This window comes from Telopea speciosissima, chromosome 9, assembly GCF_018873765.1.
Source record: "Telopea speciosissima isolate NSW1024214 ecotype Mountain lineage chromosome 9, Tspe_v1, whole genome shotgun sequence".
NCBI classification, from domain to species: Eukaryota; Viridiplantae; Streptophyta; class Magnoliopsida; order Proteales; family Proteaceae; genus Telopea; species Telopea speciosissima.
Genome location: NC_057924.1, coordinates 15,349,709 through 15,369,398, shown reverse-complemented (window position 1 = coordinate 15,369,398; position 19,690 = coordinate 15,349,709). Strand labels below are relative to the sequence as shown.

Genomic DNA, 19,690 nt, shown 5'->3' with positions numbered 1-19,690 from the left:
TTTTTTCCTCAATCTCATTAATTGAATTCGTGTACAAGGCTGTAGCCCCTTACAAACTTATATAAAAGACTCAAAAACAGACTCAAACACTAAAAAGGAAAGACCTAACCCAATCCTTAATTAATAAGGTAACATAAACTGACTCAAAACAGGACTCTGACAAAATTGATGAAATAAATCCCGTTTTCCTACTTTCTACCCATATTTTAGGTCCATTAAAGTGGCCCATTACAAAAGAACCAAATGGGATCAAAGGCCCAACACCTACATAATCCAACCCAAGGCTTATTTCCAATAAAATAAGCCCTTAGGTGACTTATTTGCATCAATTCTCCCCTGCTTGAAAAAAAAAAACCATCCACGAGTTTGGTAGGGATGTCGAATCAAACTTGCACGATCATCCTTCAATGGGAAGTATAATTCAACAACCTTTGACTCCATCTGCCATCCCTCCATGGCTCTAATACCAAATTATGTAAGGCTATGTAAGGCCAAGTCACAAGTGATAACCAGTCCACAAGAGGACCATAAACTTCACATCTAACAACAGTAAATACCTCAATCAGTTCTCGGATTTGCAAGAAATTTCAGAACAATAAAATAAAAGACAAGAAATCAAAAAAGGGAAGAAGAAGATAGGGTAGTCTCTCACACACTCGGGTCTCTCACCCACGGCTTCTCACCATATTCTCTCACAGAGTGAAACACAAAGCTATGTTTTTTACCCTCAATCTCATTAATCAAATTCGTGTATAAGGCTGTAGCCCCTTACAAACTTATATAAAAGACTCAAAAACATACTCAAACACTAAAAAGGAAAGGTCTAACCCAATCCTTAACTAATAAGGTAACATAAACTGACTAGGATACTAAAATAATGAAAGAGACTGACTCAAAACAAGACTCTAACTAAACTGATGAACTAAATCCCGTTTTCCTACTTTCTACCCATATTTTAAGTCCATTAAAGTGGCCCATTACAAAGAAAACCAATGGGATAAAAGGCACAACACCTACATAACCCAATCCAAGGCTTCTTTCCAGTCAAAGTTCTAAATCTCGGCGTCGAGGCTAGTTTCGACCAGCCAGGAAACCAAGATTTCCCAGGTTTTGACTGAAACCAGGTATTTTTGGATAAAACTCGACATGTCATGTGCTGTCAAAACTGGTCGAAACTAGGCCGGTCAAAACTTGGTATTTTTAGGTCAAAACTACTATCGAAATGTGCGAAATATGGTTGAAACCAATCGAAGCCTGACTTGTACCAACTACCAAGTTTCGTCTCAGTTTCTTGGGAAACCGACATATCATTACTGGTTTCAACCACCAAGTTCTTGAACCATGTTTCCAATAAAATAAGCCCTTTAGGTGACTTATTTGCATCATGGTCCCTAACAGAAAAACATGTACAGAGCAATTCAAGAACTACAGAATATCAACTCTCAGAGAACATAGATTCAATAATGCTGTGTCTATGATCTTTCATGGTATTTAACTCCCTCAAGAAATACAGACTGTATATGAAGCAACAACAGACATTCAAACACATCCAGTTTAATGAGCGTAGAGACTGGAGAATCTTCAGAAACAGGCTTATTCCCAGATTCCCTCATAAACCCTCACATCATTTCCATTATTTCAACCCAAGCCCTTCCCCTGCCCCTTCTTTTAAAGCCTTCCACTTGCAACATATTACTCCTTACTGCTGCAACCATTTGTACTGATTGCAGATAATTGAACGATCTTAATCAACTTTCCATCCTCTAATTACCCTCAGGTGTTACTTTTAAGTTCCCACAAAACCATTTGCCTCTGATTATATCCTTTCCAATCTTGACATTCATCAAGCATGCAGCCAAGGACAGGCAGGGAGAGAATTGTAAATTCCAACCTAGGAAAATTTTGGCCTCTTTTGTATACTGCGCCTACACCCATGTGGTCTCCTTCGAGTTGCGACAGCCCAGGGGATTTATCCAAGTGGTGCACCACTGCAGCTAAATTGACCTATCGAAATAACAACAGATTTATAAGAAAATCAGATTTCTTCATTATCAATGGCAATGCTGTAAATACTGCCCAGTTTGGCAAATCAATGTGTCCACAGTTGGAGTTGTTATTAATAACTAGTCTAGTGCCTTTTTAGAGTCAGTTAAGTCAAAGTGTCAACATTTTCTATATTGCATACTGTAAGCAGATTTGAATTAGGTTAATACTTGGATAATCAATGTGATCACCAAGCACTTCTATTTATAATCATAATGAATGAATAAAAAAGATTACAAAACCAATGTGGGACTAAAACCAAAATAATAAACATAACTAAGAAAGAAGAAAGATCCAGAATACCCCTACGGTATTCTGGACATATAACTAACACTCCCCCTCAAGTTGGAGCATATATATATCATGCATGCCCAACTTGACTAGATAGGATGAAACAGCTTGCTACTCAATCCCTTAGTGAACACATCAGCTAGCTGATCAGTAGACTTCACAAAGGGAACACAAACGAGGCCAGCTTCAAGCTTCTCCTTGATGAAATGTCGGTCAACCTTCACATGTTTAGTACGATCATGCTGGACAGGGTTATGAGCAATGCTAATGGCTGCTTTATTGTCACAATAAAGCATCATTGGAAGATGGACAGCAACACCAATATCCTGCAATAATCCTCTAAGCCACGAGTTCACAAATTCCTTGTGCCATTGCGCAGAACTCGGCTTCAAGACTAGACCTTGCCACAACATTCGCTTTTTGCTCCGCCATGTGACAAGGTTTCCACCCACAAAGGAACAGTAGCCAGAGATAGATTTCCTGTCAGAAGAACCAGCCCAATCGGCATCAGTATAGGCTTCGACGGACCGCATCCATATGAGAGGAATATGGATCATGCATGAACTAACTCACCAAACTCACAGCAACTGCAATGTCGGGGTGTGTGTGGGAAAGGTAGATTAGTTTGTCTACTAACCGATAGGCACCCTTGTCAACCGGCTCACCCTCTTTCTCCCTAAGTTTTGTAGTAGCTTCCATAGGAGTATCCGAAGGATGACAGCCAAGTAGCCCTGTCTCGTCAATAGATCAAGGACATATTTTCTTTGAGAAAGAAAGATGCCCTTTGAAGATCGAGCAACTTCTATCCCTAGAAAATATTTTAGCGGACCAAGATCTTTGACCTCAAACTCACGGCCAAGAAGAATTTTCAAATCCCGATTGCGGATCATCATTACCAGATCACAATATCATCCACATAGACTATGAGAAGAGTAACCTTGTCATCAAGTCTTCGAATAAACAAAGTGTGATCAGCATTGCTTTGCTTGTAACTGCTGAAATCATAGCCTTATGAAATCACCAAACCAGGCCCTGGGTGATCGCTAAGCCATAAAGGGCACGCTTCAATTTACAAACCTTGCCCTTAGTCTTGTCATCAAAGAAACCAAGTGGAATGTCCATATATACCTCCTCCTCAAGCTCCCCATGGAGAAAGGCATTTTTGACATCTAACTGCTGAAGATCCCACCCAAGATTTGCAACACAAGATAATAACACCCTGACAGTGTTGAGCTTTGCCACTAGTGCAAAGGTCTCCTGATAATCAACTCCATAAGTCTAAGTAAACCCCTTTGCAACCAAACCTGTCTTATACCGGTCCACCGAACCATCAGCCTTCTGTTTCACTACGAAGACCCATCTACAGCCCACTGATTTTTTTCCTGGAGGAAGAGCCACAAGATCCCACGTATTATTTTTGTGTAGTGCTCTCATTTCTTCCAACATTGTTATCTTCCACTTTCCATCTGTAGATGCTTCCTGCCAATTTCTAGGAACCGAAACAGAGGAAAGAGAAGATACAAATGTACGAAAAGAGGGAGAAAGAGAGTTATATGAAACTAAATGAGATATGGGATGTAAAGTGCAAGTCCTAGTACCTTTGCGAAGTGCAATATGTAGGTCGGAAGGAGATGGATTACCAGGAGATGTAGGATCGTGTCCGAGCCGGATTGGATGGTACTAGTGCTATAGTGGGATGCAACTGCCCTCTTGTGGATCTTCCCCTTGTATAGGTGATCATGTTGGAGTTGTCAATTCTCTTCGAAATTCACCAATAGTTCTCCTGGATCGAGTCTCGCTCCCCGAGTAGGAATATTAACAACACTATTTTCTATGGTCTCCCGTAAAGGATTCCCATTAGGTGAGGGAGAAACAGCCAAAGGTTGTTGGGAAGTCTCCAAAGTAGGATGGGCAGCATCTAAGGGTGGATGGGAAGCATCCAAAAGGGGCTGGACAGCAGCCGTGGGTGGTAAAGAGGGCTAGGCAGCCAGAGGCTCCTCAGGTAGAGGAATCTCGAAAGCCACATCTTCACCAGCACTCTCCCCCTGAAGAAGTGGCGAAGAATAATAAGAAAGGAACTCATGGAAAACAACATCCATGCTAACCATGGTACGGCGGGAAGGGGGATGGTAACATTTATAGCCTTTCTGGGTTGGAGAATAACCCAAGAAAATACAAACAAGTTTGCTGGAAGATTTAGTATCTCGAGCATAACACACACAACCAAACACCTTGGGAGGCACAATAAAGGAGGAATTACCAATTAAAACATCAGAGGGGCTACGGGAGTGAAGTACCCGAGATGGCAGCCTATTATTGAGATTGGCTGCCGTGATAACCGCATCCCCCCAATATTGAGACGGGACATTCCTCGCAAACATTAATGCTCTGGCCATTTCTAACAAGTGGCGGTTTTTCCTTTCTGCCACACCATTCTGGGCAGGGGTATCAACACAACTAGTCTAATGAATGATTCCATGGTCAGCCAAATATTTTTGAAATTGTGATTCTTTATACTCTGTTCCATTATCACTTCTCAATATTTTAAGAGTAGCCTAGAACTGAGTTTGGACCATTTTATGAAAGTGTTGAAAGCATGAAAAAACTTGATTTTTGGTGTGCAAGAGATAGACCCATGTGTTCCTAGAATGACAATCAATGAAAGATACAAACCACCGATGGCCAGAAATAGAGGGCTTACGATTAGGGCCCCAAACATCAGAATGCACTAACTCAAAACAAGAAGAACTTCTTTTATTTGAAATAGGATAATTTGAACGTGTCTGTTTGGCCAGAACACACGCCTCATAAAAAAAGTCATCCTTAATATGTAGGGTGACCAAACTGGGAAATAAATGTGCTAAAATTCCTAAAAGGGGGTGACCTAACCTAGAGTGCCACTAGTAGAGTTCAGAAGAGACCATGGAGTTCTGGTGTAGTGGAGAAGGTAATGGTGGGGGAGAGAAGCGACCATCATCAAGCAGGTACAACCCACCGTGCACTTTACCCAATCCAATCGTCTTCCCAGAGGCCAGATCCTGAAACACACAATGAGAAGGAAAGAAAGTAACTTTGCAGTTAAGATCACGAGTAATACTACTAATGGAAAGAAGGTTAGTAGTAAAATTAGGAATGTGCAAAACAGAAGTTAATGGAAGAGAGGAAGTGCAGTTCATGATTCCCTTTCTAGAAATAGATGAAAGGGAACCATCAGCTGAACCAGTCATATGATCTGTAACCCCAGAATCTATGATCCAAGGATGGGAGGCTACAGAAGCACAATGACCTCCAAAAGGAATACCTGACCGGGCAAAGTGTGAACCTGAATGAGCGGAAGAACTGGCAGGAGCTGATGTAGTAGAGGCAACAGCAGCGGAAGACCTCAGCATACGTAGGAATGGCTGTAGATCATCCTGGGATAGACCAGTGTCAATAGTAGGGGCTGTAGTAACAATCTCAGTCTGATGGGCCTTGGTCTTTGTCTTGGTCTTGGTCTTGGCAGCTCTTTTTGCTTCAAAGTCAACTGGTTTCCCATGAAGTTTCCAGCACTTCTCCTTGGTGTGATATGGTTTGTGATAGTACTCACAAACGACAGTCCCCGTAGTAGAATCACCAAAAGAAGCAGTGCTACTAAGTATAGGAATCATGGGGGCAGCAGCCTTGAGAGTAGATCTGTCAGTAATGGGAGGATGTAACATGGCAGCCTTCGGTTCTCCTCAGAAGAAACCAATGCATAAGAGTGTTCAAGTGTGGGAAAAGGTTGATGGCCCAACACTTGAACACGAATGGGGTCATACTCCATATTTAAACCAACCAGAAAATCATAGACCCTGATCTTGTCCATATGTTTCTTATAAGAAGCAATGTCATCAACTGTAGATGGGTGAAAATCAGAGAAATGGTCCAACTGTTGCCATAGGCTGCGGAGAGTAGCATAGTAGTCCGAAACAGAAAGGTCTCCCTGAGCAGTGTGAAGGACCTTCTTTCGAATTTCATAAACCTGGGCATCATTGCCAAGCTGCCCGTAGGTCTCCTTGCAAGCAACCCAAATCTGGTCGGCAGTATCCAAAAGAAGAAAATTATGCTGTAAAGCTGAAGTCATAGAGCCTATGAGGTAGGACATGAGAACACCATTATTGGCAAGCCACTTAGTCTGAGCAAGGCCTTTATCACTGAGCTTAACACTAGTGCCATCAATATGGTCGGTGAGGCCATGACCAGCAATGGCAAAGGAGGCTGATCTGGACCATAGAAGGTAATTTGATCCATCCAGTTGGATAGGGTTAGGTGGACAGCTGTGATAATCTGTCTTGTTATTGCCATCATGAACAGAAGTAGCCGTAGAGTTGGTAGAGTCACCCATACTGGCAGCAGAGAAGGTCAAACAACTTCAAGTAAAGCCCCAAAAGGAAGAACCAGCAGCCAAAAGAAACCTTGATCGATTAGGTTTTTTTAGGGTTTTGAACAAAACCCTAAAGTGATGGAATCGATGGAGGAGCCTAGGCTGCAAAAAATCAGTATTGAAGTGGCTGAAAGACTGAAGTAGAGAAGTCCTTAATAATATAAACACATCTGTAGAAAAAAATTCGATCCAGAAAACAGGTGCAGCAGCCCCAATATCGATAGAATTAGGGTTTGAGAAAACCCTGTAATTATGAAATCGATCTCAAGGTCTTCACCCACCAAAACAGATCTGCAGGAGCTCAAATAGCAGTCGAAGGAGCCCTCATAAGTGGGGAAAACACCTGCAAAAAATCAGGTCCAGTGGGCAGCAATAACCCTAAGATCAATAGGTGTCAGGGTTTTGAAAAAAACCCTGATAATGTAGGAATCGATCTCAAGGAGGCCTTCAATCTTGGGAGATAAGTTCTGAACCAGTAAAACAACAATTCTGCAGCAGCTTGTGGTCTTCAAAGAGAGGAGAGGAGCCCTTGTATCTGATGTAGAAGCAATTCTCCAAAAAAAACTGAAGAGCCAATATCGCAGAATATCGCAGCAGTGTTGATGTAGGGCTATCGAACAGAATTATGAAACATTAATGAGGTAATTGGGGCAGCAACTGGATCGCATGATCCCCTCATCAGTGCTGCCCTATATGGGAATGAAGAACAAAGGAGAAGAAGAAGAAGAGAACTAGAAGAGAAGAAGATCGAGAGAGAAGGAGAATTAAAAAAAACGAGAAAAAGTGGTGTCGCTAGTTCGAAATAAGCTTTGATACCATGTAAGCAGATTTGAATTAGGTTAATACTTGGATAATCAATATGATCACCAAGCACTTCTATTTATAATCATAATGAATGAATAAAAAAGATTACAAAACCAATGTGGGACTAAAACCAAAATAATAAACATAACTAAGAAAGAAGAAAGGTCCAGAATACCCCTACGGTATTCTGGACATATAACTGCCACATACATAAAGTACAGTATTTTTATTAAGCACCTATATGTGAATCCCTATATCAATGAAATACATTCTAGGTTTGTAATAAAATTAGTATGTATACATCACCTTTGGGATCTTTGTAACAAGTATTTTTTGGGTACCTGAGTTCTTTAAGAAGAGGAGATTCTTTAACCATATATTGTAAATCAATGACTTGGTATAAAAAATTTCACCCACCGTACATCATTAATGTATGGGTTTGAGATGCTTACATGAGTAACCATCCTCAAGTACAAGTCCAGAGCGAGAGTGAACTTGAATGAATGAAATCATTTTTGAGCTAAAGATACCAGCTGACAAAAACGTAGGAAGTACCCAGGTCAATCCACCCTGTAGCAGAATAGAACCCTAAATAACAGAACCGAGAGAATGGAGCAGAGAAGAGATAGAGGGAGAAAAACGGGGACTGTCCAGAGATAATGGACCGAACTAGCAGTCCCCCCCCCCCCCACAAGCCTTTATATATATATAATCAGCATACAACCAAGATTCCTAACCCTACTAGGAATCACCAAATTAGAAACATAGTTACAATAGGAAACATAACTAGGACTAGGACTAGACTAACCACTAACCATAGACCAACTAGGACTGACACTAATTACAAAGATAAAGGGAGACACATAGGAGGTAGGTATCTCAATTAGAATAATCCTTTATTCTAATCGAGATAGCCTACAACCCTAGTGCTCGATACACACTTTAACACACCCATATATCTTATTTTTTTTCCCCTTAATAAGAAAAAGGGTTTTTTCTTGTTGACACCTCAGAAGGTGTCAAATTGATCTTAACTGGACCTTTTTACCCTCTTACCCATTGTACAGTATCTCAAAAGTGAGAGGGTAAGAAGGCAATTCCACATTTATCCCCTTCATCCCCCCTATGCATGAACACGACCCCTTTCCCTATAGCATATCTGCAACTGCCTCTCATCTTTTCCCTCATCCAATGTCTTGGCAATGACGATAGGAACAGCGGTGATGGAAAAAGTGACAGTGATGGTGACAGGATGGTGACGGGAAGTGTGACCCATTCCCCATGGTGTGTTTGCACCTAACTCATCTCTCAGCAACAGCAACAAGAGCGTCAGTGGTGACAGAAAATATCAACGGCGACAACAACGGTAGCTGGGAAAATCAACAACTACCTCTGCAACTACCTTCCTGCGATTAGCGACCTCCTCCACTTGCTTTCTTCTACTTCTCCAACATCCCCCCACCCCCCCCCCCCCTCCTAAGCAATGCCGCGGAGAACCTCCAATTTCCAACCCCAACTTTGCCCCCCAAGTTCTCCATTCATAGAGGGGGGGAGATTTTAAGTTCAAGTTTGAGGTTTAAGGCTTCAAGTGGCTGGAAAAAAAAGGTTGCAAATGGAGAACATGACCGATTTCACAGTTGATATTTCAGTTCAGAGGAGAAGAATCAGGAAAGGAGAAGATGATTGGTTCATTGTAGCTTTAAAAAAATGACAACTTTTACCCCCCGACTTTAAGTATTACAGGGAGTAAATGGAGGGTAAACAAAGTCAGGTTAGAATAGCCAAATTTTACCCATGGAGTTGTCATTCGGCCAAACCCAACAAAAAAATACTACCACAAGAATTTCTCAAAACTGTAGTAGCTCTCAACTTTTTCTTTTTGAAAAAAAAAATAACCCAAACCCAAAACATAATAGCATAAACTTAAAACATCAGAATTTCTCTTGGATGATAGTCCGAAAACATTGATCACCAAATTCAGAACTATCCACCCCTTGAAGTCCTTGACACAAATAGCAAATCTAAAAGTAGTGATCCAACATAACATAAAATTTATATACTCCCTTCTTGTCAGAAATTCATACAATTTTCTCTTCGAAACCCCACAAGTAATTATAGAAGCAACAAGTCATCATAAGAATGAATTCACCCTTCTACTTCTTCCGATCTTTTGTTCTTTGACATGAATCACTATTCCCCAGCACAGGTCACAGACCCAAAACAATCCTCTTTCTAATGCATCATTAATCATTCTTTTGTATTGAGTTGTTGATCCTCCATTGATGATCTTCCCTATAAATCCCTGCTAGTGCCCTCAAAGCATCTAGAAGGGTAGGTTTATGATGAAAACATGGGGATTTGGTGCCAATAAAATAACCAATGCACTAAAAAATTGAACCCTAAGATGCTTGTCCTTGCCCCACCAGAGCAATTACAGGAAGGATATCAACAGAGGATCCAACTCCGATAGACCATTATATCAATCTGTTCCATATTTGAAACCTCTAACCCAAAGTTTGATCTGTTTATCAAACAAACACCTTAGTAGCTGAATATTGGACCCTACCTTTTATGCTGCATCAAGACCTCGATACCACAAGGGTGAAAGTCCATTAGCAAAGATGTCAGACAACAAGTTATCATTATTTCGCATCATTATTAATATCGCATTGTCTTCACCATTTTGTTATACTTTTATATTCTTACGGTGTGGTGGGTTTTTTCTCAATTTATTTATTTCATATGGCAGCAAAACATTAACTTAGGTACTGGGAGAAGGGCCAGAAACCTTCAGTGTTAAGACATTCATGGGGATAAACATCTGATTTTCTAATGTTATTTATACTTTATTTTCATGTGGCACCTTGTGCCAACAACAATGCTGAGAAAAAGTTACGCATTTACACACAATTAATGTCATGTGTCTACCAGCAACACTGCCAAATTAAAAGATAAGAACATGAAAGCATAGCACAGGATTGGAAAATGCAACAAGAATGTGTAGGAGTATAGACATGTACAAGAAGATCAAAATGTAAGCGTAGTATACAGGAAGTTTACCTACTGACTACCATTCTAAGTTGTCTGAAAGGCCATATATATACACCTTCGACCCTCATTTGAGCAGCTCCACCTTCACGCTCATCGTCGAACACATCCTGGAAAATAAGCACTCCCTGTTGCAAACAACATGGAAAACGAATGAATCTTAACCAGCAATTAATGACCATAAACATGAAAGATTAGCAAAAGCATCCATGTTGACACATTATATTTAGGAAAGAGTTAAAACTTATTATGAGTTATGTGGAGCAAGATAACACATATGTTTTGATACTTGATTTTTGTGTAGGCCTTCAGGTGCTGATAAAATCCCAACTTCCAATTCATGAAAAATCTGAAAACTAGAGAATCTTTTCACAGTCGTATCAGTTCGCATTAGCAGTATCCGACATTGATCAGGCCGTTAACCCAACCCAACTCGCTAAGCCTTGTCAATCGGATGGAGATACAGAAATCTTATTCTCCATTTCCACCCTATTTCAGATCAAACCTGATGTTATCTCACAAGTATTACTGTTTTTTTTTGCTCACTAAGTCAACCCTAGTCATCTACAGCCTTCCCCCTTTCATTGTACCCTCTAACTGGTGCATTTGTTCATCTTCATTACACATGAAAGCACCATCACAATCGACTTTTCCTTATCTTGTAACCTATTGGTACTTCCATTCATTTCCGATTCTATCCTTTCAAGTCTAACCACTCATTCATTTGAAGATCTCCATCAGTACTGATCACTATGAAGTTTCAAATGCAGCTTAATGAGCATGATAGTGGCCTCTACATAGCAGAAAATGGATAACAATCAGAAGAACAGTTAAAATGAATTTTTATTACATAGGACAGCATACAACCTGGATAAGATATCTCACCCAGTAAGAAAACAGGAAAACAAACCAATGCATTAATTGTCAACAGGAAACCAAATTTATCAAAAGTATCTGATATTGTCATTGCAAGTCCTTTAGACTATTCAGTGTTCCATACACTGCAAATTATCTTCTCCACTTGTGATGCGGATCCGGGGTTCGAAAACCTGGCTCAGATTGCTTACGGGCCCCAAGTGTTAGATAATTCAAATCATAAGCACAAGTGGCAGAACAGTAAATATTTGAAGTTTTATAAGAGCAATGGCAAAATGGTAAATAACTGAAAGTTATAATGGAATGGCAGTATCGTAATTAACTGGAACTCAAGTGAATAGAATGCAATGTAGTAGTGAAAGGCGTAAACCAGGAATTAAATTAAATTAAATTAAGGACAAGTTAGAATAGTGAAGAAAAGGAAGTGCAATACTGGAAATTAAGCAGTAAAAAAGAAAAGAAAGGGAATCATGGAAGAGGGTTTTGGGAGTTGTTGTCTTCAACCTCTAGAACTAACCAGAGGCAGAAAACCCAAACACGATTTGGAGAAGAAATCTCCCCAATACAGGTTGGATCGAGTTGGGGATTTAGAGAGAGTATCGCAACTACGTATTCAATGGAGATTAGCAACAACCGAATCGATAGATCAAAGAACCAGGTAAGATTCAAAGTCTGCAACTGAATCTTACAGTGGGGGTGAAACAGTCCTAAATTCTGGGTGTAGTCTATTTCGTTAATCGATCTGGGAAGAAAACCAAGAAGAGGGCTCACACGAGCAGTCAAACCACAAGGGGTTTCAACCAAACGAATTAATTCATTCTTCAAAATCCGAAATTAAATGACGATTACAAGAGTATTTAAAGGTAATAATTAAAGCTTCCTAATTAAATTCTAAAACTGAAATTAACCTTAACTCTAATGGGACTCATTAGAGTTAAGGTTAATTTTAAGGTAATAATTAAAGATTCCTAATTAAACTCTAAAACTGAAATTAATATCAACTCTAATGTGACTCATAACTGAAATAAAATCCTAAATAGACTATACCTCTAAATAGCCTATTAAAACTTTAAAAAAAAAAAATTGATAAACTCAACTAATAAAACCCTACTAAATAAATAAATTAAAATATCCTACTTTAGCCCAAAGACCAGATCGAACCCGGTTCGTCTTCATATGGGTCCCCCAACGGGTTTACCTCTGTCCAAGGAATTGCTCCTGCAACAACTTGCTTTTAGCAAGACAATGCTCTCTTATGTATAACCTATCATCTCACCCAGTAAGAAAAGCAGGAAAACAAACAGGTGTGTTAATTGTCAACAGGAAACCAAATTTATCAAAAGTATTTGATATTGTCATTGCAAGTCCTTTAGACTATTCAGTGTTCCATACACCACAAATGATCTTCTCCACTTGCTTTTAGCAAGACAATGATATGCTTCAATTTGGGTTTGGCTACACGATTCCAGTGTCACTGTTCCACTCTATTCAAAGCCACTTCAATTTACAAAAAAAAAAAAAAAAAGAAGCAACAAAGATATGCTACAAGAACAAATTTATCATTATAAACACCAAAGCACTGGAGGGAACTACTCCAACCCTTATATGAACAAACATTACCAGAAGTACGTTAGAAAGTTTACTTCACAGCAACCAATACAATTTTATATATATATATATTGATGAAAAAGATGAAGTCTATTGAAACTACAGTTACTCAATCCAACCAATTCTATGGAAAATGAACTTTAGCTACTTTAATCTATACATAGGTGAATATGAATGATGCTTTAACAATGAAATGAAACATCCTCCTTACCTGCACATAATGGACTCCAGCAATCTTTGTTGGGGTACTGACTAATTCAAAGATAGAAATTCCATTAGATTTTCCAAAATCTGGAAATCTGGAAGAGCTCTTGGTGGAATCTAGGAAGCTCCAAGTGCCTGCCCCAACAAGTGGAATCAGATAAACATTACAAATACCATGTTAATGAATTTTAGAGACTAAACCTTTAACCTTCCTGCCTAGAAATAATCACACACATAAGATCAGGAAACATCAAAAATCAAAACACAGCATGAAAACTGTAACAGGGGATTGAAGCTTGACACATTCCTGTCTATCCAACAATCATTAGATCAGCAGTTCACTGATGGAATAGCTGAAAATATAAAGGGAAAGCATTCATACATGGTAAACAACAGGGTTGAGATTGACTTGAAAAGGAAAAAATTCCAATGTGTAAAGCAAGGAACCAATTGAGTCACAGGACCTCTATGGGCATCTAGCTTCATCTTTTAAGGAATTAAAGCTGTTAATCAGATAAAAGGACGTTAACAAACCTAGCATAGCACATCTATGGCACTCATCCATTTCCAGAATTTTGTCACTGGTAAACAAAAGAAAGATTTAAAAGGGTCCCAAGCCTTGCCAACTACGACTATGTTACTTACTTGCTACTCTAACAAGAGAAGTATTGGCCAATGGAAGTACTTAGCCTAGCGAACCTATCAATAATAGAGAGGCGGGCAGAGAGCCACCTAAGCAATATTTACCAAGTGGAATGAATGCATGTGTTGGATTGGACGGCATATCAGGGCAAGTTAAAGAGCATGCAAAAGCATAACTAGTTAAAAGACACATAAGAGGGCTTGAACAAGCAAGATAGGCTTAAAAATCGGGAATGTTGAGAAGGTTTTCCGCAGTTGACTGGGAAGGGCTAGCAGAATAGGAAAGGGCAGGAGGGCAGATTCCATCGATTCAAGAAGCCAGTTCACATAAGACTCACCGAAACCAGAAGGCACACTACCAGGCCAGGTAGGTAGTACGATACATATCCTCTAATTATATATAAAATAAACCTCCCAAAATTCATGTTGTACTGTATTAAGGGAGGCAGTGAAAGCCAATTATATTCTTGTATAAAGAAAAAAAGATAGATGGTCCTGCTTTATTCTATATTGACCCAGGTGGAGTTGGATTGGATGTCTGGGGTGACTCTCCAATCAAGGCCCCAATTAAGTTTTCTCTCTTCCAGTAACAGTTCTCAGCCATAGGCTTCCGGGATCCGTTCTCAGAACTCTTCGACAACGGTCAGTCTTTTCCTTCTTTGCCAAGCCCAGCTAAGAGACTTTCAAAGTATGCTAAGGAACTTTTGGTGGGTTTTCAACCATGAAGTAGAAAGTTCACATTCATTTTTGGTTTCATTGTGGAAGTAGGTGAAACTTAGCCAATACAATATAAATGAATCATACCAACATGCCTACAATGCATTTGCACAACATTCATACATTGAGTCTTGGATGATGAGGTAGATCACACAAATTGGTGATTTACCATGCCCCCTTTTTTTTTCTTTTTTTTTTCTTTTTTTTTTTTTGGGGGGAGGGGGGGGGAGAACCAATCAAGGCCAAAATCATAGAAAATATGAAGAAGTTATAAACATGCCTCCTCTGAATGATGAAAACTGTCTCGCATCTACATACATGAACATACAATACAAACCATATTACTAAAAAATGTATTAGCAACGCCACCTTTCTAAAATGAATGCCTGGCATTTGACTAACCCAGGAAGAAAAGAAGCATGCATATTTGAAAGCCTTTGCTTAAAAAGACAGCATACTAGCTTATCCAATATCGACTACAAAAGCAATATAAAAATCATAACTAGAAGAAAATGTGCAAACCTTTGTATGTTCCTGTGATATTCCAATTAGAATATGGGCCCAGATCATTTTCATCTCTTCTAATAAATAACCACTGCAAGCACAAAGGATGGAGCCAAAATATATGAATTTCAGCTTCAGACAAGTAATTTAACAATAAAAAAACCAACCATGAAATATTATTAGATCAACTTGCATGTTCTATGATTGAATATTTCACAAATATGTTCCATGCTTGGTTATAATAATAACCACCCCCCATAAAAAAAAAATTAATGAAAAATACAGTAGACACTTCAAAAATTGGTATACTTTCCCTTGACAAGTGGAGGCAAAAGAAAAAATGAATATCATAACTCAGGATATAATTAGAACATAAACAAAGACTAAAATGGAACTACTTAGACAGTAGTTCTTTGAAACCTTGTATGCATAGAATGACAAACATATTATAATATCAGACACTTATAATAATACATAACTTTCCTTTCTCACTCTTGAAATATTTTCCTCTTGGTGACTCAAAGACCAATGCTTTGATACATTATCTTTCTCATTACAGCCTCTATGCCATTTTGCATTCCACACAGGGACTATGAAAGCTCATGGAGCTGGTCAATAAATCCTTTCAGAGCACCTGCATATACCTCCATCAGCACACCCTCTATATTACCCCAGGGCAAATACAAAAAAGAGTTCACGGCATAGAGAAGTCTTTTTCTTTTTTTTTGGGGGGGACAAAAGTAAATATGATCATTTCCTTAGTAAGAACCCAATGGGCGATTATACACAACTCCCACATGGGGATAATTTGTACAATCCAAACCTGGACTTAGCAAGACAGATAGGGAAGATCTTGTAGCCCACGAAACAAAAATCCTAGCAGCCCACAACACTGTTATAAGTACAGCAAAGATAGAGATAAAGGATTAGCTGCCAACCATGGAACTACAAAGCTAGAAGCATGTGCTACCATGTAGTGAGAGGTCTGATCAAAATGCACCCATTTCACTTCTGATCTTTCGTATGAGAACGAAAAACATCAGTGATGGACCAGGGTTATCAGCTTTATCTGAGAGAGAAGCTCAGTAACCTGCCACTGCCTTCATACACTATGGCATCTTTTCAAAAAATAGAATTGCCAATTAATAATTAGTCATATTATCCACCCTCTTTTTATAGGGTAAAGTTCATTAAAGAACACATGGAATATACACCAATCCTAATGCAGACAACCCACCCTTTCTGGATAAGATAAATTCTTTAAAGAAGGTGGAAAAACTATTCGCTTCAAGATAAAATAGAAAAAGCTATTCAGAATACCAAAAAATCAGCCAAATGGGCTTAACAAGGAAGTCATCTAGAAAAGAAATGTCTTACCATTTTGTCCTTTTTGAAGTCTAGAAATGGATTTTCATTTAGTATACAATTAGAGGACCAGAGGTACAGGAAGGTGGGGACTAGACATTCTGTCAGCTATTCTTCTGTTCCTAAGCTACTTGTATCCTCAAAGGCTGTCTTTCTTCTTTTGATGAGGTAATATTTTATCAGAGGGGGAAAAACAAACTAAAAAAAAGAGACGAAAGGTTTAAACATCGTCCTAACTAAAAATAATCTCATCCCACTTGTACCTGAATGCGGAAGTCAAGGCCTTAAAATTCCACAGGATCAATTCTACAACAAGAAAAAAATTGACACTGTAGCTGGAGGTGACGGTGTAACCATGTTGACAGTCAATGACAAGTTCAGAGATAGATTGAAATATCATATTCTGTCTCAATACTCTCACCAGTCTGAAGTTGCCTCTGGACTCCTATAGGTGTCTGCAATCTAAGCTTATCTGTCACAAATAGCTATAAGATGCAAATCTTTTTCATATTCAGAACAAGCCTAATGCTAAACCTTATGTGGGTGAAAGGAGCTCCTTTTGGACAACACATGCAATTGGCTCTTTGTCTCTTATATATTATAAGTTCCAGTTACAATACCACAAACTGTATTGTAAATCATCAGTCAGTAAAATTTTTGGTACCTGGCATTACATTATGCTGTTTAACTTTGTAAGTGAGATTTCAAAAGGGTCAAATACTACTAATGTGTGACTTTTCATTTATAGACCCCTAATAATAGCTAACATCACACTCTGACATTGATAAGACAAAATTCATGAAATTATCCACCATTTATTTCTCAGCTTCCTTTGAAAATTCTCTTTCTTCCTAGATTATGTATTTTCATCCTAAACTTTCCGAATGGACCAGTAAACCAAAAAACTTTCTATGACTAATCACAGCAAACAACTCTCATACACTTACTTCCTCATAAGAGAAACAAACAAATTTGAAACAAACTGCTCCATATCTCGAACAATAAGTACAGCTTTCTGTTTTTAACAAATCATGGTAGTGCACTGACTCTAGGTCCACATCACCGGGAAAAGATAACATCTTTTTGCACAGACTAACACCTTACATACCCAAAACTAAAAATATAAGAGAAACCGCTCTGTGTTGTCAAACAACCAAGATAACACTTTTTCAGGATTCAATAATACAAAATGAAATCTTATCTTAGTTCAAAAAAATGGGGGATGTCCAGAATTGGTAAGAGCATAAGCATCAAAACATTTCCAAATTAAGCACAAAGAAGGATAAGAAGACTGGAAAGCCAACCTCGTCACCCCAAGAACGGGACTTCTCCCTTAGAGGTCTCAGGGCATTGACCGGCCTAAATAAAGCAAAAACAACCCAGAGCCCCAGTAAGGCATCGAAGAACGAAACCCTTTTCTCTCTCTTGAGCTGCATATAATCTGAATTTTCTCTCCTGATCATTTTAGTATCACCTTCAAAATTCAAATCCGTATTTCCGCCAAACATAACCGCTTAATTAGCTGATCTTCAGGAAGAATCGAACAGAACGGAATGAAACCCATGAAAAAGAGAAGAATTGAAGAAGAAAGCGGTTGCTTCAAGTGGAGTCAACCATAGGAAGTAGCAACCAACGACACAAGATCGACAACAGAAAGGGAGAGCTCAACGAACGATTAAACCAAAACAACTAAGCCGGAACAAGGAACACCCCCACCAGCTATTAGCTGAACCACAGAGCAGAACTTTAGAAAAATTAAAAGACAAAGGGGCAGTTAAATTGATTAGATATACAGGTATGTTCTTGGTTGATGGGGGTCTAGTCTCTGGTTTTCATCTCTCTCTCTCTCGCAAGTCGGAATGGTGGATGGATGTCGCCATGGATTTTTGGGTGAAAGGTAGAAATGAAGGTCAGCGGCAATAGTAAAATGAGTCCATCTGTTTTTTTGACTACCATTTATGAATAGTGAATATCCCTGCAAAATGGGTAATACTAATACGGGCGAGGTTCTCGGGTGACGGTTACTCCGGGTTCCACATTGTTAGGTAATTTAAACTTTAAAGATTAGAATTGAAAAAACAAAGAAAAAAAAAATTCACTCTAACGGTCTAGTATAATAACTCGCTTGAAAGTTGAAACTGAACAGTCGAGCCTCTGAGACCCTAAGACATGCACTCAAATAGCAAGATCAAGGCCTGAAGGGTTTGAGCCCGCTTCAAGACCCAATCATGCTTCTTTTGACCCGAGAATAGCAATGTGGGTCAGTTTGGATAATTTTTTTTTTATTTTTTTTTTTTTTTTTTTTTTTGTTTGGAGGGGTGGGGGTTGGGGGGTAGAGATCCCTGTCTGGTTGCATAGATCCTGGCACACGACGAGGGCAACGAGACACATGTAAGACTATAAGAGCATCATGGATATCTTGTGAGGTGTTGATCTTTGTCAATTGAGGTACCCCATGGGAGTAGTTCATGGATTATTATCCTCTCCAATTCCTATGGTGTGGCAGTACGGTAGTGTTAGGTGGAGATGTCAACACCTGACAGCTACCACATCCAACCATCCAAACTCATTGATATGGACTGTTGGATGCAGCAACTGTCAGGTGTTGACATCTCCACCTAGCACTGCCAACCACACTTTAAGGAATTGGAGAGAATAATTTTCCGTAATTTATGACTTTTTAATTCATCTTTGGCATCTTCTTTTGAATTACTATGAGTAAATTACTATCACTCCCCTATACTCAAACTATATTTACTCAAAGTCCCTATCCATTACTTCTTTTATGATTCCCAAGGTAAATACAAGTTCCATAATTACTTCTCCCCTATTATTTTAAAGGGAAAAGGAATGCTAACCAATCGTTGGCACCCCCTGAAAAGGCAAAAAAGATCAGGGGTGCACCGGTCTTTTTGCATTAGGTTGTGTCTGGGTGTAGATACACACTAAGGCACATCACCGTTTAGCATTCTTTCTCCTTATTTTAAATTCCCAAGTTACCCGTGATACCTTCCCTTATGCTCTTGAATTCCCTCCCAACAGCCCAGTGTTCCCCCTCCACACCCTTTCCCATGCACCCCACCTGCCCCTCTTAGTAGATGACAGTGGTTGTGGGTTGTGCATGTACTGAGTTAAGTTGCCAAAAAATTCGATGAATCGGTACAATTCGAATGGCTAGATCGTCCC

The 19,690-nt window shown here is 39.2% G+C and overlaps 1 protein-coding gene across 3 annotated transcripts in view; it reads right to left on the bottom strand.

Annotated features, from left to right (window-relative positions):
• The window catches only part of LOC122640145 (transmembrane E3 ubiquitin-protein ligase FLY2-like), a 38,608-nt gene extending 20,324 nt beyond the window's left edge, over window positions 1-18,284 (bottom strand). For 2 of the 3 annotated variants that reach the window (XM_043833295.1, XM_043833296.1), the window contains exons 1-4: window positions 17,809-18,283; window positions 15,158-15,230; window positions 13,284-13,411; window positions 10,601-10,716 (exon numbers count right to left, since the gene is read on the bottom strand). In XM_043833295.1, coding sequence (XP_043689230.1) covers window positions 10,601-10,716; window positions 13,284-13,411; window positions 15,158-15,230; window positions 17,809-18,012 — 521 coding nt within the window. In that variant the 5' untranslated portion in view covers window positions 18,013-18,283. Of the gene's footprint in view, window positions 1-10,600; window positions 10,717-13,283; window positions 13,412-15,157; window positions 15,231-17,808 lie in introns of all 3 variants that reach the window. The other variant, XM_043833297.1, reaches the window with a different exon arrangement.
• Between the last annotated feature and the right edge of the window lie 1,406 nt (window positions 18,285-19,690).